Raw genomic sequence first — 23,405 nt, 5'->3', positions numbered from 1 at the left:
CTTTAATCTTGTTTTTTGCTAACAATCTACGTTGTTCTCTGTCAATATATTATTAGTATTTGCAAATCCATACGATGCGAAACAACTCTGCAATCTTTTCTTGAATATGTTTTTTTTTTTTTTTTTTGAAGAACGAATATGTTTCTTTAGCCATTTATTTAGATTAATTATGTCAATTAACATAATCTACGAACAAATTAATAGGATCGCAACCCAGATGGGAGACAAATCTTGTACAAAACAAATTAATCCTAGTTAATTTCGAACTAGATTAACAGAATCCTAGTACTTTGAATCTAAGACTTCATGTGAAGACATCGGATTAAGATTTCGATTTCTGTCTCCAGCGTAAATATGGCAGAAGCACAGGAGGTGAAAGAAAGATGTAAACTTTCAAGCTACGATGCCTACTTCGAAACCATCCAATCCAGGAAGAAATTACCTCGTGCCCTGCAGGAGGTTTTAACAAATGCATTTGCGAAAATTCAGGTTTCATCTTTCCCGGCTGTACCTGGAGGCAAACATGACGGACATTACTGTTTAATCAACGATTTCGGTATTTATGGTTTTGATATGAATTGAATGAGGTAAATGGTTTGCTAGAAACAGTGCCTTCTTACATTATTATTTGCAGTAATTGAGATTCCGGCAGACACGTTCATCGGTGACGCGGGTAAGATTCTGTCTGACAACAACATTTTGTCAGCTCCAGTGAAAACCCCAGAAGCAGATGCAAGTTCTGATTGGAGAGACAGGTACCTAGGACTCATAGATTACTCTGCCATTATTCTTTGGGTGTTGGAGAATGCAGAGCTAGCTGCAGTTGCTATATCTGCTACTTCAGCAACCGCTGCTGGAGTTGGTGCAGGTGCGGTGGGGGCCGTTGGGGCTCTAGCATTGGGTGTGACCGGTCCTGCTGCAGTTGCAGAGCTAACTGCTGCTGCTGTTGGAGCTACTGTGGCTGGTGGCGCGGCTGCAGAGGAAGGAATAGCCAAAGATGCTCCCACAGCTGCTGATGAATTAGGCCAAGATTTTTACAACGTTATACTGAAAGATGAACCCTTCAAGTCAACCACAGTAAGCAATCTCTACGAAGATCCTGTGTAGTAGTATTGGTTGCCTTTGAGTTATCTGACAGAATTAACCGAATGTGATATGTACGTGTAGGTTTCAGGTGAGGTCAATACTTAAAGTTAAATCCTTCTGCTGGGCGCCTTTCATTCCAGTTGCAACCGATAGTTCAATGTTGACCGTTATGCTACTACTTTCAAAATATAGGCTGAGGAATGTACCTGTAATAGAACCAGGCCAACCCATCATTAAGAACTACATTACCCAGTCAGGACTTATTCAGGGTCTTGAGAGATGCAGAGGAAGGGACTGGTTTGACTACATTGCGGCAAAGCCTATCTCCGATTTTGGACTTCCTTTCATGTCCTCTGATGAGGTAAGGTTGCCTGGTTACCAAAACAATATTCTTAATGGCTGGTGATTTTGGAGTCTCAATATCATTGTTCCTTTGTTTCTTGGCCAGGTTATTAGCATCACGAGCAATGATCTAATACTCGAACCTTTCAAGAGGATGAGAGATAACAAAATTGGTGGTCTTCCTGTTGTAGAGGGTAAGCATCAGAGATATTAGATACTTGCTACTCAAACCCGAGCTTTTCTCCAATTTCAGGTATTTGAAGATAAACTTTGAACCTTTTACCCCGCACAATCTCTGTAGAAATTACATTGTGCTCTTGGTCCTCACGATGGACTGTAGAGTGCTTTAATTTTCTCAACTCCAGGGTTGAACATTCACCATTGGATACTCTACCATTTACTTCACAATGATTGTAGGAAGGATCTAAAATACCTTCTTATGAAACTGAACTCATCCGGTTGTGAATTTGAACTAATCTTCTTACACTGATTTCTGTCAAAGAAAAAAACCAGTGCTTGCCTTGATCACTTGACAGACGCAAATCATTCTTGATGAGGCACTTAATTTGTGTGACATTTTCTTTCAGGAAGCTCACTGTTAGGGACTTCATGAGCACCATCACGACGACCAGCGAAATTGGAAAAGTCATGCAACCAATTACATGCAAACTGGAGTCAACTCTTGGTAATCTGATTGAAAGTTTTGCTTCCAATTCCGTTCATAGGATCCATGTAGTAGCTGGGGAGGAAGGCGAGGTTGTTGGTGTCGTTACACTCAGAGATGTGATCTCTTGCTTCATTTATGAACCACCAAACCACTTTGATAACTACATGGGGTTTGCGGTGAAGGAGATGTTGAATCAGTGAGATGTCTGTTTGAGGAAACTTAAATGGAGATGCAGGGATAGTCTCAAAATTTTGGTTTGGGACTCAAAAACTGTAGACATTTGAATTGCGGTTGTTTGTTTTGTGCATCTACTTTTCCTGCCAGTCTTAATAAACTAAAGCCAGGGACCTTTCTTCGTGTTTTATCATTCATCAATCCTCTAATCTTTTCTGCATCCTCCCACCTTCCAAGTGCAGCATAAATCTTCGAAAGGATCACGAAAGGTGCCGGGTTCACTGGCTCTAGTTCTGAAAGTTTTAAAGCCACTTCTTTCCCCAGTTCTGAATCCAAATGGCATTCACAGGCACCTAGCAAAGAAGCGAAAACTGCTCTGGAAGGCTCTGGTAATTCTTCTATTAGTTCTCGGGCTTCATCCAACCTGCCAGTTCGACCCAAAAGATCAATCATGCAACCAAAATGCTCTTGATTTGGTTTTAGACCAAAATCTTTGTTCATCATCCTAAAAACTTGCCATCCTTTGTCCACCAAACCAGTGTGACTGCACATAGATAGAAGACTTGTGAAAGTTGCAGCATTTGGTAGTACTTTTTCTTCCAACATCTGTTCAAAGATTCCGAATGCAGATTCACTCTCTCCGTTTCTTCCATGCCCCAATATGATTGCGTTCCAAAATGCTGGATCGTCGGGTTTTACTCGAAACCCATCAAAAATTCTTCTTGCGCAAGTAGACTGCCCACATTTCATGTACATGTCAATAAGAGCAGTTGAAATGAACAGATCATTGCTAATAGAGGTCCTAACTGCGTGCCCATGAACTTCTTTTCCACACTGCAGAGCAGATAAATCTGCACACGCTGGTAGAAGACTTGTGATAGATTTTAAACTGGGGACGGCACCAGCTGATTGCATTCTCTTAAAATACTTGAAAGCTTCAATCCCCTTTCCTAGTTGCGAAAACCCACTGATCATTGAATTCCAAGTAACGGAATCGGGTTCAAACCCTTCGAATTCTAGCTGTTGAAATAGCTCAACGGCATTCTCAGTTTGCGCATTCAACATCATTCCGGCGATCATGGCATTCCATGTAAACAAGTTCCTATTTTCATCTAGTTCTTTGAAAATAGCATAAGCCAGCTGCCAACAACCACACTTGGAATACATGTCCACAAGTGCTGTTCCAATCATAACATCAAGTCCTATCTCAAATTTGACGACCAAACCGTGAACCTGCTTGCCAAATCGGAGATACGAAAGACTAGCACAGGCAGAAACAACTGAAATCAACGTAAGTGAATTGGGATTTTCACCTGTACATGCTCTCATTTGCTTAAACACATCCAACACCACATGAGGAACCCCATTCTGCAAAAGCCCTGAAACAAAAGCATTATAGCTCACAACATTCTTGATTGCCATTTCCTTAAACACCTTCTCAGCCAAAACCAACTTTCCGCAGTTCGAATACATAGTCAGAACCGACGTCCCAACATAAACATCGCTGTCAACGCCCAGCTTCACTGCCAAGCAATGCATTTCCATGCCGTGTTCTGCACTCCCGCACGCCGATATCATACTAGCTATCGTAACTGAATTGGGCTTGAACCCTCCAACCTCCACGTTCTTAAACAACCGCAGAGCCTCTCTACAGTACCCATTTCGCAAAAACCCGGTAATCACCGCGTTCAACGAAGCCAAGTTCCGTTCAGGCATTTCCTCAAACACCTTGAGTGCGTATTCCATAAAACGAAGTTTCATATACGCATCGGTCAGAGCAGTGGCGGAGTAAACATCGGCCGAAAACCCGGTTTTGACGAGATGGGCATGTAGAATATGTGCCTGCAGAGCTGATCGGAGTTTTCCGCAGGCTTTGAAAAGAGGCGGGAACGTGAATTCGTGAGGACGCAGAGAAGCAGAGTGGCGCTGCGCGTGTAAGCAGAGGGCTTCCCTGTACGACCCACTCGCGACTAGCTTAGCAATTTCGTGCCTCATTGGTTGGATTCAAAAATGGGCGGCGCCGCTAGATTCACCTGCCTTTGTTTTTATTTTGGGAAATTGGGCTGAGAAATGGGCTTTAAAGTTTCCCTCGGCCCATTTTGGGAAAAATGATATTCGCTGGATCCTTTTCTTATATATCCTAGGCATCTTATGATCGTGATCGTTCATCGTATATCGTACGATCAGAAATTATTTTAAATTTAAAATTAACTATAAATAGTACTTAACGAAAACTGATCGCATGATATACGATGAATGATCACGATCCCAGGAATCCTTTTCCCCATTTTGGATATCAAGATATTTTGGGTCGGCGGACAAGCATAGCACGTGGGGACAGAGAATCAAAGATTTGATGTCCAATTGGTACGTACACATTGGGCATATTCTATACAGAAGGCCAGAGCCCTACTTTTGGGTCACCGGCTTTGATAAAAAACAATAAGATAAAATTGCCTCTCAACCAAAAAAATTCAAAAGGAGCCCAATATAATATATCAAATAATGCATGGGTAGTTTGGTAATTTGGTTATTATAAAATATAATATAAAAATAAGTGGGAAGAGAGAAAAAATATAAAAAATGGAAGGATGGGTGAAAGTTGATAGTGCCCATGTGAAGGGAAAAGAAAAATATAATAAAAAATAAGAAAAATCATGAATGTTGTGTTTAAAACATTTTAAGAGGCAGGTAATGTTGGTTATAAAAAAAGTCTTTCGGACGTGGATAATAATGTGATTAAATAAATTGTCAAATGATTGTTTTTTTTTTTTTTTACAAACGATATTATTTATACTAATTGCCCCTCAACCAAAAAAATTCAAAAGGAGTCCAATATAATATATCAAATAATGCATGGGTAATTTGGTTATTATAAAATATAATATAAATATAAGTGGGAAGAGAGAAAAAAATTTAAAAAATGGAATGATGAGTGAAAGTTGATGTTGCGAGGAAAGAAAAATATAATAAAAAATGAGAAGTGTTATTGGCACTCCAAAAATTTCATTCTACACTCCTCATAAGTGTATTTTTCTTTCTTAATATAAAAAGTTTGGAGTGTAGAATAAGATTTTTGGAGTGCTAATAACAATTTCCTAAAAAATAAGAAAAATCATGAATGTTGTGTTTAAAACATTTTAAGAGGCGTGTAATGTTAGTTATAAAAAAGATGTTTCGAACGTGGATAATAATGTGATTAAATAAGTTGTCAAATGATCGTTTTTTTTTTTTAACAAACGATATTATCTACACTAAGGGAAATAAGGTGAGTTTAGTCTCACAATGGGCTAGCAATAATGTGATTCAATCAGTTGTTTATTAAATATTATTTTATTTATAAAAAATGTATTTCGCACGCGGATATTAATGTGATTAAATTAATTGTCAAATGATTGTTTTTTTTTAAACAAACTATATTATCTACATTAAGGGGGAAGGGTGGCCTGAGCCTCACAATGGACTAGCAATAATGTGATTCAATCAATTGTTTATTAAATATTATTTTCTCTATTCTTAATGTAAATTCTATAGAAACCGATTTTATGATGTGAATTTAGCTGCTTTAATTGGTTTATGAGGGGTTTCTACTAGCATGATCTAAAATTATTCATTTACTTCAAGTATTTGACTTTTCTTTTGTCAATTTACGCATATAAATACATTTAAAACATGTAAGTCGTGCGTAGCACACCGTAATTTAAAAAATGCATTTTGCACGCGCGTGAGTGCGTGCATGAAGGCTAGTACAATAAATAATAGAATGCATGATGATGGCATATTGAAGGATTATGGGTATGGCCTTGGCATGTACACATGGCAACATGACTTGGTATGTTGTCCATACTTGATATCGTCTAATTGTACAGCAGTTGTCGATATACTTGTCATCAAAAGTTTAGTAAAAAGTAAATGATAATGTGATAACATTTTAAGTGATTAGATACGTAAATGCTACATCGCATCTTAATCATCAAATATGTTATGAAGTGTCTAAATTAAAATTTCCTCACATATATACGTATAAATAATGTAATAGCGTCACGTAATGGTACGATGGAAGTTATTCCGTGTGAAATTTATACATGACAACATCGAGGGTAAAAGCTGTCATGCATGCATATACCCGACATGAGCCAGCAAAATGTTTGTGCAAGCATCTTTTCTTTTGTATGAAGCCATCCACATTTTCTTGTCGTTTTATGGCAGTAGCATGTTCTTTTTGCCATCACTTTAAATTGACATAAAGCCCCTGGTTTGGCTAGGAATCAAATATCAAACTAGATTTGTTACTTAGTATTACAGTTTAGTTGTATTTCTCTTCACTTATAAGTAATATGAGAGATCTTAGATTCAATTCTTGTCAAAAGTAATTTGAACTACATTATTACTAGTCCATTATAAGGCATAGCCCACTCCCAACCTTCTTAGTGCATAAAATATGTCTGTTCAAATAAAAATATCAAAACTGATTCCAAAGTGGGTGCTTTTTTTTTTTTTTGTTTTTTCTCAACCATTGGTCACCCATGGTGGTTTATTTAATTTTAAATTAAATGAATTGAAGAAGAATTAATTAATGAAAATTAATCCAAAATTAGCTTTTTGTTGAGGTATGGAAATTTATTAGTAATTAGCGGACTTAGATCCTCTCCGGATCTCTTTATTGGGGATCCTAGGGATCAAATGATGCCAACTGTTCATCAAGAATCGTGTGGTCACAAATTTTTTTTTTCACGCAAAACAATGCTACCTTACTATTGAAAATATAAAAAAGTAATAAAAAATTGACCACACGATTTTTTATGAATGGTTGGTATCACTTGATCCTCGGAATCCCCTGTGAAGAAATCTGAAGAGGATCTAATTTCGTAATTAGCAATAATTATAAACTCACCCTGTCATTTTTGCATTTTGACCAAAGATTAAATTGGGATTAATGATTCCCACATTTGACACATAAAGTGATTGGTTGGAACTATTTGATAAAATTAAGAAATATCAATGGAAACGATAACGAACGTGCATGTTTATATCGATATAGGTTCTTGGTCTTTTGGCTGAGATTATTTTTTTTTACTCAATTTTCGGCTAAGGTTATTAATTTATTCATTTTTTTTTTTCTGAAGTTTGAGGCATCACACACCTCTAAGGTAGGATCAAGTACTTAGCTCTAACAGGACTCAAATATGCTAAAGGCATTCAGTTCTCTCCTGACACTCACATAACACTCGTTTTTTCAAAATTTTCAACTAAAAATTTTTAACTAAAAAGTAATTTGTGTATTTGCTAATTTCGTGCTAAAATTCAAAATCAATGAGCATCGTGACTTTGAATTATACCGCAATTTCACCGCACCACTTACCGTGGGTTAAGATTATTAGTTTATTAGATCAATATATAGTGCTATATGGGCTCCACATCTAGAAATACCATTGACATGGTCGGTCCATCATTTTAGTCCAATATTCATACGTTTGTTAATTTAATTTTGCCAATTCTCTTCCAACACATCTTTGCAAGTGAGGAAATTTCGTAATGCCAACATGGAAAATAGTTTCCATGATATATTTATTTTTTGTTTTCACGCACAAGTCATTCATAAGTATTGTATTTTAAAGGAAAACACTTGAATTAATATTATGGAGTATTAGTAAGCGCTCATAATAATTAAGTTCATGTTAGTTGTTCAAATTTACAGGTAAATACGGCAATCCAATCGCGTCTATATATTGAAAAAATTGGTGTCCCTGAATTTAGCCTAATTGGAGTTTTGATTTTTATATTAAATTTCGTGAGTATTTGTCCCCTTGAACTCGTCGTAATGTGAAATAATATTCAGTTTTGATGCTGGTGTGAAAGCCAGACTTCTGGCCAGGGAAGACTGAAATGCTTCTGTAAGTCTTCCAAGCCCCCGAAATAAGTGGATAACCATAACTTTCCACTCTTTGTCCCCCTTTTCATAAAAAAGAAAAGAAAAGAAAAGATAACATTGTTATAACTTTCTTTACACGACAATTTTGGTCCAAAGGAATAAAGCTCCTATTGAGTCACAATTCTAGGCCCAATGCTTAAATTCCGTTACATGATATATCTGTGGTCGTCACACGCCTATGTCAACACGACATAGGTATCATAATGCAAGTAGTCTTAAAAGCCTAACAATATGAGAAATTTTTCAATGTGTGTCAACACGGTCCAATACATAAGTATCATGATACAAGTAGTTATAATTTTTTTTTATGCATTTAAATAATTATATTTATTCGAGAGAACACAGAAAAATCCTTCCAACACTATGCATGAAGTTGATATGACGATGGGTGATGACACCCCATTGTCATGATGCATCTTGCTAGTTGGCAAAGAGCGCCAGTACAAAAGAAGAGAGAGAGAGAGAGAGAGAGAGTTCCAGTATCTTTTGCCTCTAAATATAAAAACAAACCAAATCATTCCCAACTTAAAGCACTTTAAACCTAAAAACTCTCTCTCTCCCTCTCTCTCTCCCCTCCGTCCCCCGGCCACCGCGGAAATCCTCCTCTGACGCCGTTTCTCTATCTACACGTCCATCTGTTTGTTTCGCGGGAAAGTTCCTGAGCTGCCAAACCTTCCCTTCCGTTCCCGAGGCTCTGGACATCTGTCTCTTAGAATCAAATTCTCTCGCCGTCGGCTAGCAGGTTTTTCTTAATTTCTGGGCTTATTTTTTTTCCTCTTTTCGTATCACAGATGCAGTAATGGAAATTTTCTCCCATTTTGTAGTCTGTTTGGAATTTGATTTCGTGGAAGATCTAATTTCTTAATTGTAATTTGTACTACAAGAAAATAAACCCTAAATTTTTGTTTGCTTTCATTTTTTATCGTAAATAACTTTAGCTGACGCAATTAGATGATTGGGATATGGATCTCGGATTTTGATCATGCATGTTTGGGGTTTTTATATTTGTTGATAGGTCGAACTTGTGCGGTAGCAACCAGTTGACTAAGATTTTCTGTGCAATTTGATCCAGTTACGTTGGATTTAGACTTTATTTGAGCTCAGCTGCATCAAAATTCAGTCAATTAGGTCTAGGAATCAAATATATTTTAGGATTTTAGAGGTTAGTTGAGCTTTTCGGATTCAAGTCTTTGAATTTGTGTTCATTTATAGGTTTAATCTTTAGGTGAGTTTTGTTTAACCTGAGTTATGTTGCTCGAATGGCTACACATATTGCTTGGTTGGCACTTTCTGCAATTCTCCGTTGATGCAAGTTATGAATTGATATCTTGCTCTCAATGATGCCTGCGTTTTTTTATATGGGCACACAAATGTTTGGAAAAGGATTTGACTGGGACTGAGTGTTATTTTTTGGTTGGCGAAATGTATAGGCGGTGAGGATGTCGACTCCTGCAAGGAAGAGACTGATGAGGGATTTCAAGAGGTTGCAGCAGGATCCCCCTGCGGGTATAAGTGGTGCTCCTCAAGACAACAATATTATGCTTTGGAATGCTGTTATATTTGGGTACGTCTTGGATGGAGATTGTGGTTTGTTGCATAGTTCAGTTTATTTAGACTGTTTTTCTTGAGATCCCGTACAATTTTATTTATGCACTTCATTTTTTTGAACTACAGGCCTGATGACACCCCATGGGATGGAGGTAAAAACCAAGAAGAACTCATATCATGTTGTACTTCGATTTCTTATCTTCCATTTGTAACTTTTAAGCTACATCTTTAATTATATATTTGTGTTTCCCAGGTACGTTTAAGTTGACACTCCAATTCACAGAGGACTATCCAAATAAGCCACCAACAGTGCGTTTCGTTTCTCGAATGTTTCATCCAAATAGTAAGTTCAAACAACTGCACATACATACATGCATGCACATGTTACGTTTTTACTTGAGTTGGTACATTTGTATGCACATACAAACTGTAAAAATTGTTATTTTCAATGGTTCTTAAATTAGTAGAGGAGTTTACTGTGCTTGGAGTTGTCTATTATCTCAGTTTTCCTCTTGGATTTTGTGAATGAGAACCCACCTAATACCTAGGAGGAATATCTGGGTTTGTGCACATGTAATCATGGTACAATTTCTTCTCTGGTATTGTGCTTTTATCAAAATTTAGTCTTCTTATGCGGCATATCCTGTCATTACCTTTTTTTAGGAAAGACAGTCTTTCATCATTTCTTTTTAATCATTGTACACCCATTTACTTAGCCAAACTAGCTTCTCATGGGTGAAAAAGGATCTGAGGAAATGGAATTATTTGGAATTTGTTTTTATGTACGCAAACATTTGTGAATTGAGATTGAATCACTGATCGTTTTCACCCTCACAGCTTGTTGCTTTGGTTGTTCACTCATATTTGCAAATATACATATTTTAACAAGTTAACCGGAATGCAATTAGTTGGATATATTTCTGCTGTTTCAAGTCTTAAGTTCTGTCTGTTTTGCCCCTTTTCAGTTTATGCGGATGGAAGCATTTGTTTGGACATCCTACAGAATCAGTGGAGCCCTATCTATGATGTAGCAGCTATACTTACCTCTATTCAGGTATTTGGCTATGTTCTATTCATTGCTTGGTTACTTCTAGTGCTTTGATTTATTGACACTATTGTTTGAGTGTGTCATGGGCTATGTCTGTAAGTGGCCAGACACCATATATGAAGGGATAAGTTGCTGTCTTTTACGTTGCACTATTTTGATCTTTGTAAATCTAATTGCTCCATCTTGTTTATTCCAATCCGAAACTAAATTTTGTAGCATCTATTTGAGCTCTACAAGAGCAAGGAAGCATTGGTTGTACTGATTGTGTTCTTCCTCAGAAAATATCCTGTCTTCTCTGTTTTATTTCAACCATCTTACCAATGCGTTCAGCTGCACCTTCACACCTAATTATGGCTATTACTTCTCTTGAAGAAATTTTCATGTGTGTCCATGTCTGTTTCATCTCTCATTTCAAAGAACAAGAATCCTAAAACCATGTAGATAAGCAAGCGCTTCTTATTGCACCTCTCTCAAATCTTGGTTACCGCTTCATGTATCTAACCACGTTTCCATTTTCCCATTGTTATTACCATAACTATATGCATGGGAATTGTTTTTAACACAAAACAATCTGACTATACTCTTTTAAACAACGCAACTATCGAACTTTACTTTCTCTCATACATCCACACACTCGCGCACACTCATTCATATGTTTATGTGGATATATTGCTTTAAATCAACATTGATAAATGAAATATAAGATTGTGGAGAGAGAGTTCCCTCTGTTTTAATGGCGTTTTTATGCAGATGTCATGTCATGACTTGGGCCCTAAGATATTTTTTTTTCTTATTGCAGTCTTTGCTGTGTGATCCAAACCCAAACTCTCCAGCAAATTCAGAAGCTGCACGGATGTTTAGCGAGAACAAGCGTGAATACAATAGGAGAGTCCGCGAGATTGTTGAGCAGAGTTGGACTGCCGATTAACAAGCTAACTCCTGATGGAGAGCTTTTGAAAATCAGTTGAATCAGCCAATGTTTAAATAACTTTGAAACTTGAAAACCATTTGTGTTGTGAAGGACCAACTTTCGGGTAGGGTGTGATATCCACACATCTCATTTTATTGCTCACATACCTTTTTAATTTTTGACTGTCGGATCGGATGAATTGAAAAAGATCAACGGATAGAAATTATCAAAGGATGTGTGAGAAGTAAAATACGTTAGTGTGGATAGCACATCCCTTCGGGTATTGTGAAATATTTTGCTTGGTCTTTTTATTCAGTGGCGTTTAGGCCTCGTATATCTAGTATGTCGGACCAACTGCCCTGCAGTTTTCTTCCATCTAAAACTGCATTTAATTTTGTTTTATGATATTGTGTAGTTTGGGGCAAGGACTGAACGAAATTGATATGCAACCGTTGTATGCGTTTGCCTGTCACATCATCTGTCACGTGACCAACACGGGGTATGTTTTGTACCATCAATTCATGTTCGTGGTTGTTACGGTTGAGTTTTTGCATAATGACATGAGTTTGAACTTTGTTGGTGGCTGAGCGAACATCTATATTTGTCCCAAAAAAACAAAGCAAAACAAGGAACACTAGGGGAATTGTATAGCCTTTCATTTATTCATATACCTTGCTTAACAAGTAACAAGTAAAACTGTAAATCTAACGAAAGAACTACTACATTTGTGCGCTGAGGTTTCCACTGCTAGTCCATCCCTCTTGAACTTGAATCGAATACTGCAAATTCCAAAGAACATTATCTATCGAAGGACGTTTGCTTGGATCTCTGCACAAACAATTGACTGTGATTTCAACTGCCGTCTTCAGTGACTGGTACGCGAAACTTCCCATCATCGATGAATCTATGATTTCTCGTAGCGTCGATGGTCCTTCTATCAAGCCATTTTCTAACTGTTAATTAGAAAGACAGAAAAAAAAACCCCTCATTAGTTTAGTTCCCATGACAACTAATAATGTCAGCAATAACAATCGGTGAAATAACAAATCCGAAACTATATTTTAAGTGGTTTACACTACGAAATGAAGTTTCGAGGGGCTTATTTGCGAAGAACTCTTTTCTATAAGATTTACCTGAACTCTAAGCTCATCCAATTCAGTAGCTGATTTAATCAATCTACCAGTAAGAACTTGAAGCAGAATAATGCCCAGCTGGTAAATATCCTCCTTCTCGGCTTCTCCGCTACATTTTTACCACTCTCATAAGATAATTCAGATGCTGCAGTAGAAAACAAGAGGAAGATGAAGAAAAGTAATTACCTGTTTAGATGGGAATTACTGCTAATCCCTTGTCCATTAAGAGGATCCTCTGAACCAACCTGCAAATTAGAGAATGCAATTGTCAATGGCTACAAACTCTTCACCTTCTTTTCAAAGCTTTCAAGCATGTTTACTTTTCTTTATGCAAATTCCTACCTGAAATGGCAACGGAAGATTGTAGTTACTGATTTTGGCAGAAACACTCTCATCCAACAATATGTTCTCTATCTTCAAATTGTTTCCAAAGATCCCGGGAGCCACGCCGGTGTGCAAGAACTGGACTCCCCTCGCAATGCCAATGGTAACCGCCATTCTCTGCGGCCATTTCATCCATTCCTTCTTTCTCCAATCTACAAAACCAAAGTGGGCACGTTAGAACTGTTTTAGTTAATCAAATTACAGTTCTTCTCTGTGCAGGACGTTTGTTCTTTACCAGTGAGATGGTCTATCAACGATCCGTTGGTGATGTTCTCGAGAACAATAAATACCGTGCTAGATGCGGTGGGATGGTCCTGGTACGTGACAGTGCAGTGTCCTATAAGGCTGACCAAATGCCTATGCCTCATCTTTGACAAGCCTTCCATGCTCTGGTTCAAGTTTTGTGGCAACTGCTTCTGCTTTAGCTTCACACATCTCACTTGCACCTGTGAACCATCTCTCAGCCAACCTTTGTACACCTGTAAATGTTGCACAAAATAATATCAGGTCTCAACATAAATTCTCTGCGCAGAATGTTCGTTCTTTGATCAAATAAACGACGTGCATCCACATTGTACAGTTCAAATTCAATGCAATACCTGTCCATGAGATCCTTCCGCCATCAAATTTGCAGCGTCGAAGTTGTTCGTTGCATCATCGATTTCTTCGAGTGTGAAACCACGATAAGGAGGGAGCCCGAGTGTTGGCAGCCTCATCATCTGCGGCACACGCCCTGAAAACCCAAATCCAAATATTAACCACCTTTTGATTTAATTTCAGCCAATAAAGTTAGAGACTTTTTTTCACTTGTCAGCCACTTACTTGCATTAATATTATGCTTTGGGGAGCTTCTGACAGAGGTTTTCTCCGCCATGGATCTGTCAAATAGATCCTCTGCCTCCCTCTTCCCTGCCCTTTTGATGATAACCAAAACCAGCAACCCAACAACACCAGCAACACCCACAATGCCACCAATCATACCCAGCAACACACCTAGCTTTATCCTGTTCTCCTCCTTCTTCCCTGCAGTTTCAACCGGCGGCTTCACGGCCAGAGCTTCCTTGTGGCAAAAGGCATACGGATGCTGGTACTTCGAGATCCCACCCGACAAACAGTTCCACGAATCCAGAACCGTCCTGTTCGAAGCCTTCGAGTTCGATCCGACGCAGGTGGGCAGCTTCCCAATCAGAAAATTCTGGGAAATGTCCAAAACTATGAGGTTTTTACCGCAGGTTGCGTTGGATGACAGGGCACCACTGAGCTTGTTCTTGGAAACATTGATGAACTGGATGGAGGGCAGCGAGAGGAGGAAAGATGGGACGGGACCCACAAATTTGTTGTAGGAGATGTCCAGTTTCGTCAGCTGATCGAAATTCTTCAGTCCTGCCGGAATATCAGATCTCATGGAGTTGTTTCTGAGAACGATGATTTGAATACTGTCTCCCAACGAGGGAAATCCAGGACCCAGTTTGTTGTTTCCGAGGTTGATTTCTTGGAGAAATGTTAGAGGTCTGAGATCCGGAACGCTTCCGTTGTGGAGATTGTCAGCCAAATTTATGCTCGTCAGATTCTTGATCGAGCTGAGGGAGGGCGGTATCTCGCCGGAGATGGAGTTCGAGCTGAGGTTGAGCGTTTCTAGCGACCACAACCGGTTGATCTTCGATGGCAGCGGGCCCCACAGGCCGAGGGAGACCAATGAGAGGGATTTGAGGTTGGAGAGCTTGGTGAGGACGGTGAAGAAGGAGTCGATGGAGAAGGACTTGGACAGAGTGACCTGTGTTGGAGGGGAGGTTTTGGTTTTGTTTCCGGTGACGGTTAATTCGGTTAGGCGGTTGTTTGTGCAGACGATCCGGAGGGAGGGGGAGGGAGGGAGGAAGCAGAAGTTGGTCCAGTTCGTCCATCCCTGAAGAGGTTCGGGGTATTCGAGAAGCTTTTGCACTTGGAAGAGGATTCGAACCTCGCTTGGACTGAGCTGAGCGGTTGAGATTTGAGAGGAGATGGATAGAGTGAGAAGCAAGAAACAGATAGGAACCCAGAAGTTGTTCATTTTTTTTTTTTTGAAGAAAACGAGATTAACCCAGAAAAGCTAATTAGTCCAAGTTGCCCTGCGGCTCAGGTTCATCCGGTAAACTCCGCTGGATTCTTCAGCGCACATTCAACCGTTAAATTCGGTATATTCAAGAACTTTCCAGAAATGTGATGAGGAGTGGGTAAAATAAGAAGGAAGCAGGTAAGGAGCAGAAAGGTCTTGGTTTGGTGAGGCAAGGTGACAAGAAAAGATTTTGCAGTTGGAAGTGAGAGACTAAAATTGGTGAGGGTGATGAAATCATGAAGGAAAAGGACTAGAATTTCAACAGAAAGGAGGGGAACTGGGAAACCTAATGTGGAGAGAATGACAGATCTGAAAAGACTGAAATTGCAGAATTTGAAGCGGAGCAAAGCAAGAACCAGACAGTGCTAGTGGATTCAGTCAAGTTCAAGAACAAAGAGACAATGCAAGCCAACCCATCTGCATGAGGACTTACACAAAATGGTTTTTAAATATTAGTTAAATAATACAATGTCACTTATTATAATTGGACGAAACGTTATGTGATTGTGAATCTATTCTGTGCCAGTTGATCTTTATCTAAAATAACAATCTCCGAAACAGTACGCGATCCAGTAACAAGATGGCGTAGACACTTCAACATAGCTGATCCCGATCCTGCGGTACGCGAACTGTTATTTTAAGCAGCAAACTGGGTTTTCAAAGTTTGAGTTTCCACTTTCTACCATTCTGCAGTGTTTGTTCGGAAATGGGATATAAATTAGGTCAACATGGCTCTGATTCAAAGGCTGGATGTTGACCACGTACATCATGGCAAACCTACTAGGGCGCCGTGGCCACGTGGGGTTCGTGAAAAGCCAGCCTTTTTCTACTTCCCAGTTCCCATGATGAAATCACGAGGCCTTTTTGTTTTCACGTAAAATTATTCATCACCAAACATGTTCGACAGTTTACGACGAACAGTAGAATCGGCTGCGCAAAATTACAATCTCAAATAACACATTGAATTTTTTTTACTAAAATCTAAATACGTATGACGTGTATTTATTCTAAAAACACTTATACGGTATTTTTAGGTTGTACTTTTATTTTTTTAAAAGTGAAGTGTATGATATTCGTTATGAGAATGATGAATAAGAGCATCTCTAATGCAAGTACTCAAATTTTAAACTCATATTCTCGTATTTGGGTTTCAAAGGGTAGGTGGATTTATATATTTTGGTTTTCTTCTACAATGCAAAGACTTAAATCTTAGGAAAGATTTTAGTCTTTCATTGGAGGAGTAAATGTTGAACTCAAAAATCATATTTGAGCTTTAATAATTTGGTTTATGTGCACTGGGGATGATTGAACTCAAAACTCAAATCTCCTTTTTCTTGGTTGAACAATATTTTTCTATTTGAAATTGGCTCCACCTTGGACTCAAATCTTGATAAATTTTTCAGTATGTCAGAAACATGCCCTGACACACAAAGTATCATAATACAAGTGGTTGTAAATTTTTTTTTTCAAGTATCTAAACTACTTGGATTATAAAATTTGATGTACTGGACGTATTCTTGACAAACTGAAAAATTTGTCCTTAAAATTGATATTGAAACTCAAATTTAGATTTTACTTTGCCTCAAAATCCAAATATAAGATATTAGTGTTTTTATTTTTTATTTTTTTGTTCAAATATATGAGATATGACTTGAATATGAGATTTTAACTTACAAACGGAGTCGGTGAGTACCACTAAGGTAGTGGTAATCTAGGAAATAGGTCCTCTTCAGATTCCTTCTATCAAATTCACCTAATCATCTAATTTGAGTCATTTAAATTTGATCTAACGACTAAAGTTATTATAACTTTTAAAGGGACTCCCTGTTTGTGTAGCCGCTAAATCAAATTTTAAGGATTCAGATTAATTAATTTGATGAATTTGGTGTATGAGATCCGGATCACTCCCTTTCCGTATTGTAGTTCTCAATCAGGGAAATGAATTTAGTGCATGAAAAGGACTACCTTGGGTCACTTTCCGTGGATGCAAATGACTTGCTAAAAATATCTGTGCATTTATGATTCACATGACAGAACGTCCTCCTGCGTTCATGTCAATAGAAAATGGATTGACATCGTCTTTAGATCTCAAGCTTCAGAGTCTGCTAATCGAGCAATCTAAACCATTTAATTTAAATTTTGTGATTTTTATTAGTTAATTTCATTGGCCTACTTCATACACAATTTCTTTCTCTAACACTTAGATATCCATTTTTCTTTTGAACGGTCTGAATTACTCAATTTGTGAACTCTGAAGTAAGAAGATCTCAATCCATGGAAAATAAGGATTGAATTGCATTATATGTCGTTTTGTGCGAGGCTGTGTCGGTGTGTGTGTGCGAGTAAGACACAGGGGGAGAAAGAATTGGATGCTTTGATTAATTTAGGTATTAGTTCCACCGAATCCATTTTCTTTTCAGTTGTTTACAAGTGATTAATAATTCAGTGGGATGCGGCCAGCCTGACACTAATTGTTTTTATCTGTGTTTTACGCGTTTTGTTCTTTCTATTGGAAGCAAAGCTGAAAGCTTCGCTTGCAATTTGCAAAACGACGACTCGTTCGCATCCCTTCAATATTTTGATGGAATATATTCTTGAATTTAATGAGTATTTTTGTGTTAATGTTTAACATCTTGGTGCTATTCTATTCGATTTTTTTGGGTGAAAGATTCCATCAAGTTGGATTATTCCTAATATTCCATATACATTAATTAAGTAAAAGATTATGGGTTGTTTGTTGCCTTATGCATTGATAAACTAAGAAACGTTGCATGAGGAATTAGAACCCAAAATTGCAATTATTGGAAGACTTGTGTTAACATTAACCGTGTGTGGACGCTCACAAAAGTATGTATCATCAGGCGCCCAAGGTTCGAAAAGACGCTAGGCGCTAGTTGGGTAGCGAGTTGGGGCCTAGTGTCTAGGCGATTAGGCGGGCGCCTAGGTGGATTTAACTAAATCCATTATATTTCATGTAAATAAGTCATTGTTTATACTTAATATATATATATATATATATATATATATATATATATAATTTCATCATAAACTACAAAATAGAATGACACATATATTATGAAGTATTGGAACGTAATGAAAACATGGGGAACAAACATATAATGTATGCTCATTTAAGTATTCAACAAGTCTCTTACAATTTATTGAAAAAAATAAAATGCAAAATGAAAGTTATCTATTTTTTGTCTAAGTGAGTCGCAACCTAGGCGGGTGTCTCAGCAGGTCTAGGCGCTATTTCTTAATTATCAAATGCCTAGGCATTAATTGGGACGGTGGCCAGCCGCCTAGCGTCTAGGCGGGACATAGACGGAAATTTTTAGAACAGTGCATGTGCCCATGCATCAACGCTAACATTCTTTTTAGGTCAATTTGTCCAATATAATCATAGTCAGTTTGCTAGACCACTCTCATAAAAGATGCTCTAGTGTATTGAAAATTATACCTACATCAAGTACAATGGTACTCAAATTCAGTATGTTTGGTCCTTGTGAGAGTACATGAATAAGTGTAGACCAAAGTAAAAAGTCTTACATTGTCCATCTCATGAAATAACTCACAACTCATATCACATGCTTTCACTCCTAATTGAATCGAGATCTTTTGCGTACAAATCCTATACATATCGATTGCAATAGTGAGTTAGTAAGGACAATACCAGTGTTATTAATGGAAAACCGCTACCGTCTCTCTGAACCTTTAACATCAACAACTATTCCTTCTTTCAAGTAATCATACTAAAAGATTGATGTGATCTTCAAACAATCATTAAATACTATTGTTAAACAAAACAAACAGTAATCCAAAATCCAATTGCAAAATCGAATCACAGCAACACAATCTTAACAAAAACTTGGGCTCTAAATTTGGGCCAACTGCTTTCCTTCTTTGGGTCAACCCAAAATTGGGCTGGGGTCCACATTCCATATAAACAAAGCGAACCCACCACAAACGTCGTCGTTCCCTCCTCGTTGCGGGAATATTTTTCCATTTCTTGTCGTCACCTTATTAAATTTCAGTTTCTAATTTTGCAAGTTCTTCAGGTGAAATTAACAGTGAAAAAGCAGAGGGAGCTCACCCCACAGTCGCCGGTGGAGCAGCAGACCCAAAACGCCATCGTACTACTCCCTCTTCGTCTTCTCCTTCTCCAGTTTATGGTACTCCTCTTATTTTCGTCTCCCGTTTTTCTTTGTTCCGTACTGCCGAGAGGCTTTAGGGTTTCTCAGCACTGCATTTCCCGGAAATGCTTAGATCGAACGGCCTCGATCTTTCACTAGCTTTGAATTTTATTCCCCCAAATTTTCATGTTCATATTTTCTTCTCCAACCTTACAATTTATCGCATATAAATTTTTTGTTCGATTATTTTCGTTATTTCTGTTTCAGCATTTCTGTATATACTTGATTTTTTTCCTTTTTTTTTTAAATTTAAATTTTAGGGTTTGAATTTTGGTTCGCATATAATATTCAGCTGAGCAGACCATTTGTTTTAGAACCCTACTTTTTCTGTTTTCAAATGGGTTTTGCGATTAGGTTTTTGGTTAATTTCAACAAGTTCAGCTGGTAGCTAGGTACTGTCATGGCTCAATTTGTGTATGTACGTGCAGGTTTCTGCGTATTAAGCATCGTGGGCTGCGTTTAACTTTTTGCAATGGGAAAAACCCCGGGGAAATGGATCAAGAACTTGCTTCTTGGGAAGAAATCATCCAAGTCTACTTTTTCCAAAGTAAGGGAGGTATTACTAAGATGCACGTTGGAACCTATCTATTAATTTTCTTTCATCTTGTGGGTCATTAGGTTCTAATTTGTAACTTATGATGTTGTTCTGGTTTCACAGAAATCTACAAATAAAGGGGAGTCACTGTTCTCTTCAGAGTTAACTGTGAGTGCTCCGCTGATATCACCAACATTGGTTTCGCCACCACTGATTGAGGCTGTTGCTAGTAATGAAGTGGGTTCTGAGATCACAGTAGCTGAAAAATTGCCCAATGATGGGGTTATAATGTCATCTGCAAGGGAAGATGGCCGAGCGCAAGCTATCTTGAGTTCGACTTCTCAGGAAGATCTTGAGACGATCAAGCAAGAGCAAGCTGCCACAAAGGCGCAAAGCGCTTACAGGGGCTATGTGGTACTTTCTTCCCCATTGATGTTCTGCTTTTGCTTAAAAATTATGCTTAATAATATTTCCAAACATTTTCTGTTGTACTTCTGTGAGATGATATTAGTACGTGGAGAATATTTTTTGACCAACCTTCCAACTACTGATGGAAACTAATTATCTTTAAACTTTGAAGGCTCGCCGTGCATATCGGACTCTTAAGGGAATCGTGAGGCTGCAAGCACTTATTCGTGGTTACTTGGTTAGAAGACAAGCTGTATCCACATTATTCTGTGTCCAGGGGATTGTTAAGTTTCAGGCTCTGATTCGTGGTCAACTTGCTAGACATTCTGATGTTTTGGTTGAGGTGTGTATGTACTTTCTGGTTACTTTTTCAAACAAGAGCAAAAGCCTGTCTGTATATTCTTTCATTCCTAACTTTTGTTGCCACTGAACACGCAATTTATTGCCACTTATATACCAATAATTTTTCTTTTTGTCATGAATCAGGGTGCTACATGTTTTAATTTATCTGGAGTAAGTGCATATTCACAGGTGGAGAGGCTGTCCAAAATTGTTTTTGTTCAGAAGGTAAGATTTACTATCAATTCTTTGGATCATTATAAGATGTATACTGAAATTAGCTTAAGTTTGTAAAGCAGCACAATGTATCACAGGGGGCATTTCCTTTAAGCCCAGTACTGTTTTATCACCTAGGTGTATGGGGGAATATTCTGGTATTTATATGCTTTTATTACTTGTAATGATGTTCTGCCAAACGTAATAAGGAGAGGCATGCAACTTATGGCTCCAAAAACCAGTTTTCAGAACTGAGTAAGACCTTAGGTGGTGATCTTAAAAAGGGGAACATGATGACAGATCTGTGCCTGTACCTCTTTGTCACTTTTACTGCTGGGCCAAAGTCGGCATTTGATTGCCAGAAAAAGAAAACAGTTTATTTGATTATTATTTTTGTTTTCAGATTTTGGCTTCATTGCGTACTTCAATTCCTCTACGTCTGGAGTACGGTCCAGGGGAACCTAACTCATCCTGGGTGTGGCTTGAGCGCTGGACCAGGTCATGCTTTTGGGAACCTGTTGTACAACCGAAGAAAAACCCTGATTCAAGGTCTCGTAGGAAGCATGAAAAGGGTCAAACAAAAGAAACTGAAAAGGCCAGACCAAAAAGAAGTGTTCAGAGACTGTCCGGTGCAAATGTTGAAAATGGGTCAAAACATGTCACTCCTGATTCTGAAAAGACTAAACGCAATTTGAGGAAAGTTTCTAGCCCTTCAGAAGTTGCGAAGGTTAAAAGTAATGTGAGAAAATCTTCTGATTCCAAGAAGGTGGTTTCTGATCGGTCATTAGTTGGTGATGAGAGACCAAAGCACAGTACTGTGAAGAGTTTGGTTTCTGCTGCTCCTGATGATTCGGAGCAAGGCACTGGTGAAACTTCCAAGAAGATTGAACATATGGCAGTTGCTGTGTCAAAACAGTCTGATCTAGAAGGAAGTGTGGAGCTGCCTTCAGCAGATGCACCCATGGAAAAGTTAGATGACCATCCTTCTGGTGACGTGCAACCATTGGAGAACAATGGGACAAGTGAAGAATTTCAAGCAATAAATCAGGAGCCAAGCTCAAGGGATCATGTTATCGGGAATGAGGATACGAAAACCAGCCAGAGAAGGGCTTCTCTACCTATGAAGTTTGAACATCAGGAGAATGGTGTTCATAACACACCTATGAAGTTTGAACAGCAGGAGAATGGGGTTCATAACACACCAAGAGTCCCTAGTTATATGGCACCAACTGCATCAGCAAAAGCTAGGCTGAGAGGACAGGGCTCCCCCAGGTTTGACCAAGATATTGTTGAGAAGAATGTTATTACCAGGCGGCATTCATTGTCTACTTCCACCAACACTAAGTTAAGTTCTCCTTCCCCACGGGCACATGGACTGTTTCAAGCTGGAAAAGGAGTAATCAGAAGTGACAGATCTTTATTGTCTTCAAGGGATGGTTTTGGTAAGCTGTGAATTAGACATCATATCTTGAAGCAGTCCATGCATACTGAGTTAGACATCCTATCTTTTCAAGCATTTCAGTTGCATGTCTGATTTACTCTCTTGCAAATGCTTCCGTCCATATATACTTGAGTTAGGCATCATATCTTTTCAAGCATTCATGTGCTCATTCTAGTGAAAGTTGGGATATTGTCACAGCGCACTTGACCTTTTGGTCTCAGTATTATATGTATATTATCGTTGAGTTCAACATGAATGCTTAATCTAGGCGAAGCTGTCACAACCAACTTTCCTTCTAGACTCAGAGAAGGCTATGCTGAAATTGTACACTGACTTATTACTTTTTGAGTATTGAATTTTTTTCCGTTTCCTTGTTGATCATTTGTCTTGGTGTCTTTGAATCGGGTTGAAATATGTGGTATGCATTCTAATTGTCCTTTATTGTGGGTAATGCCAATTTCAGATAAGGCGATCCAACCAGAGTGGAGGAGGTGACTTCGGACTAGGTATTGTTCCATGGAAGTGTATCGAGGGCAGGGAAAGAGAAAAATACCAACTCATATGCAGTTTCAGGTTTCGTTGTTGTTGTGATTAAGTTATTGTTGAAACCAAGATTGATGTGTTGAGTGATCAGTGTTGTATGTGCCGATCAAGTTTGTTCTCTTACTTAGCATTAGGGTTATTTGACAGTTTGGAGACATTTTAGGTTTGATGTTTGTGATATTCTGTCTCATCAAATTATGTACAAAAGCGAGCGATGATTCTCTTTTGCTTGTTAAATACTTGGGTTTTCTACTGGATAGTTTGCTACCGATCGAATTTGCAGTTATGATATTTACAGCTGTTAGTTATTCAAAAGTTCATTTGCTTTTTTGCAATGATTTTATTACTGTCAACGCAGAAAGCAAACAGTTTAGTCCGGGCTGTCCAAGAAGGGTGAAACCTGGCCAGGGCAAC

The 23,405-nt window shown here is 38.3% G+C and overlaps 4 protein-coding genes and 1 pseudogene across 9 annotated transcripts; 3 read left to right on the top strand and 2 right to left on the bottom strand.

The window, feature by feature from the left end:
• Window positions 1-134: 134 nt before the first annotated feature.
• LOC137732301 (Pentatricopeptide repeat (PPR) superfamily protein) lies at window positions 135-4,288 on the bottom strand. Of its 2 annotated transcripts, none has more exons than XM_088688214.1 (2): window positions 621-4,288; window positions 135-511 (listed from the first exon to the last, which is right to left on the bottom strand). In XM_088688214.1, exon 1 carries the CDS (start codon window positions 4,262-4,264, stop codon window positions 2,339-2,341), a length of 1,926 nt encoding a protein of 641 aa, XP_088544340.1. In that variant the 5' UTR covers window positions 4,265-4,288; the 3' UTR covers window positions 135-511; window positions 621-2,338. The 2 variants fall into 2 exon arrangements, with proteins under 2 accessions (XP_088544340.1, XP_088544341.1); XM_088688215.1 differs by having other exon boundaries at window positions 135-505.
• LOC137732302 (SNF1-related protein kinase regulatory subunit gamma-1-like) lies at window positions 355-2,295 on the top strand (annotated as a pseudogene). The gene is made up of 5 exons (XR_015957966.1): window positions 355-538; window positions 635-1,077; window positions 1,175-1,447; window positions 1,535-1,681; window positions 2,016-2,295. The product of XR_015957966.1 is annotated as an SNF1-related protein kinase regulatory subunit gamma-1-like (transcript).
• A 4,384-nt stretch (window positions 4,289-8,672) lies between the features above and the next one.
• Window positions 8,673-12,109, top strand: LOC137730935 (ubiquitin-conjugating enzyme E2 2). The gene is made up of 6 exons (XM_068469947.2): window positions 8,673-8,943; window positions 9,632-9,765; window positions 9,876-9,901; window positions 10,003-10,092; window positions 10,715-10,803; window positions 11,597-12,109. The coding sequence occupies exons 2-6, from the start codon at window positions 9,641-9,643 to the stop codon at window positions 11,723-11,725; spliced, it is 459 nt and encodes a 152-aa protein (XP_068326048.1). The 5' UTR covers window positions 8,673-8,943; window positions 9,632-9,640; the 3' UTR covers window positions 11,726-12,109.
• A 233-nt stretch (window positions 12,110-12,342) lies between these two features.
• LOC137730934 (putative LRR receptor-like serine/threonine-protein kinase At1g14390) lies at window positions 12,343-15,967 on the bottom strand. Its single transcript, XM_068469946.2, has 7 exons — window positions 14,047-15,967; window positions 13,824-13,957; window positions 13,460-13,703; window positions 13,183-13,376; window positions 13,027-13,085; window positions 12,841-12,949; window positions 12,343-12,660 (listed from the first exon to the last, which is right to left on the bottom strand). Exons 1-7 carry the CDS (start codon window positions 15,269-15,271, stop codon window positions 12,427-12,429), a joined length of 2,199 nt encoding a protein of 732 aa, XP_068326047.2. The 5' UTR covers window positions 15,272-15,967; the 3' UTR covers window positions 12,343-12,426.
• Window positions 15,968-19,287: 3,320 nt separating this feature from the next.
• On the top strand, window positions 19,288-23,306 carry LOC137731215 (protein IQ-DOMAIN 29). 4 transcript variants are annotated; one of them, XM_068470318.2, is made up of 7 exons: window positions 19,288-19,488; window positions 19,938-20,056; window positions 20,168-20,458; window positions 20,625-20,795; window positions 20,939-21,019; window positions 21,411-22,449; window positions 22,912-23,306. In XM_068470318.2, exons 2-7 carry the CDS (start codon window positions 19,982-19,984, stop codon window positions 22,941-22,943), a joined length of 1,689 nt encoding a protein of 562 aa, XP_068326419.1. In that variant the 5' UTR covers window positions 19,288-19,488; window positions 19,938-19,981; the 3' UTR covers window positions 22,944-23,306. The 4 variants fall into 4 exon arrangements, with proteins under 4 accessions (XP_068326419.1, XP_068326418.1, XP_088543741.1 ...); XM_068470317.2 differs by having other exon boundaries at window positions 19,938-20,065; XM_088687615.1 differs by having other exon boundaries at window positions 19,349-19,488; window positions 21,411-22,498.
• Window positions 23,307-23,405: the final 99 nt, after the last annotated feature.

The sequence above is a fragment of the Pyrus communis genome, chromosome 16, assembly GCF_041283825.1.
Source record: "Pyrus communis isolate YQ-2024b chromosome 16, ASM4128382v1, whole genome shotgun sequence".
NCBI lineage: Eukaryota > Viridiplantae > Streptophyta > Magnoliopsida > Rosales > Rosaceae > Pyrus > Pyrus communis.
Note: the sequence above shows the minus strand (reverse complement) of the source record. Positions and strands in the feature narration are given on the sequence as shown.

What these genes read in the sequence shown, in the direction of transcription:
- LOC137730935 (XM_068469947.2), top strand. Translation starts at nt 9,641, where the DNA reads ATGTCGACTCCTGCAAGGAAGAGACTGATGAGGGATTTCAAGAGGTTG. An exon ending in TGGAATGCTGTTATATTTGG is followed by an intron (nt 9,766 to 9,875) that starts GTACGTCTTGGA and finishes TTTGAACTACAG; the next exon opens with GCCTGATGACACCCCATGGG. An exon ending in TGACACCCCATGGGATGGAG is followed by an intron (nt 9,902 to 10,002) that starts GTAAAAACCAAG and finishes TGTGTTTCCCAG; the next exon opens with GTACGTTTAAGTTGACACTC.
- LOC137732301 (XM_088688214.1), bottom strand. Translation starts at nt 4,264, where the DNA reads ATGAGGCACGAAATTGCTAAGCTAGTCGCGAGTGGGTCGTACAGGGAA.
- LOC137731215 (XM_068470317.2), top strand. Translation starts at nt 19,982, where the DNA reads ATGGGAAAAACCCCGGGGAAATGGATCAAGAACTTGCTTCTTGGGAAG. An exon ending in GCGCTTACAGGGGCTATGTG is followed by an intron (nt 20,459 to 20,624) that starts GTACTTTCTTCC and finishes TAAACTTTGAAG; the next exon opens with GCTCGCCGTGCATATCGGAC. An exon ending in ATTCTGATGTTTTGGTTGAG is followed by an intron (nt 20,796 to 20,938) that starts GTGTGTATGTAC and finishes GTCATGAATCAG; the next exon opens with GGTGCTACATGTTTTAATTT.
- LOC137730934 (XM_068469946.2), bottom strand. Translation starts at nt 15,271, where the DNA reads ATGAACAACTTCTGGGTTCCTATCTGTTTCTTGCTTCTCACTCTATCC. An exon ending in AAAGCATAATATTAATGCAA is followed by an intron (nt 13,958 to 14,046) that starts GTAAGTGGCTGA and finishes TTGGGTTTTCAG; the next exon opens with GGCGTGTGCCGCAGATGATG. An exon ending in GTTGATAGACCATCTCACTG is followed by an intron (nt 13,377 to 13,459) that starts GTAAAGAACAAA and finishes TTGGTTTTGTAG; the next exon opens with ATTGGAGAAAGAAGGAATGG.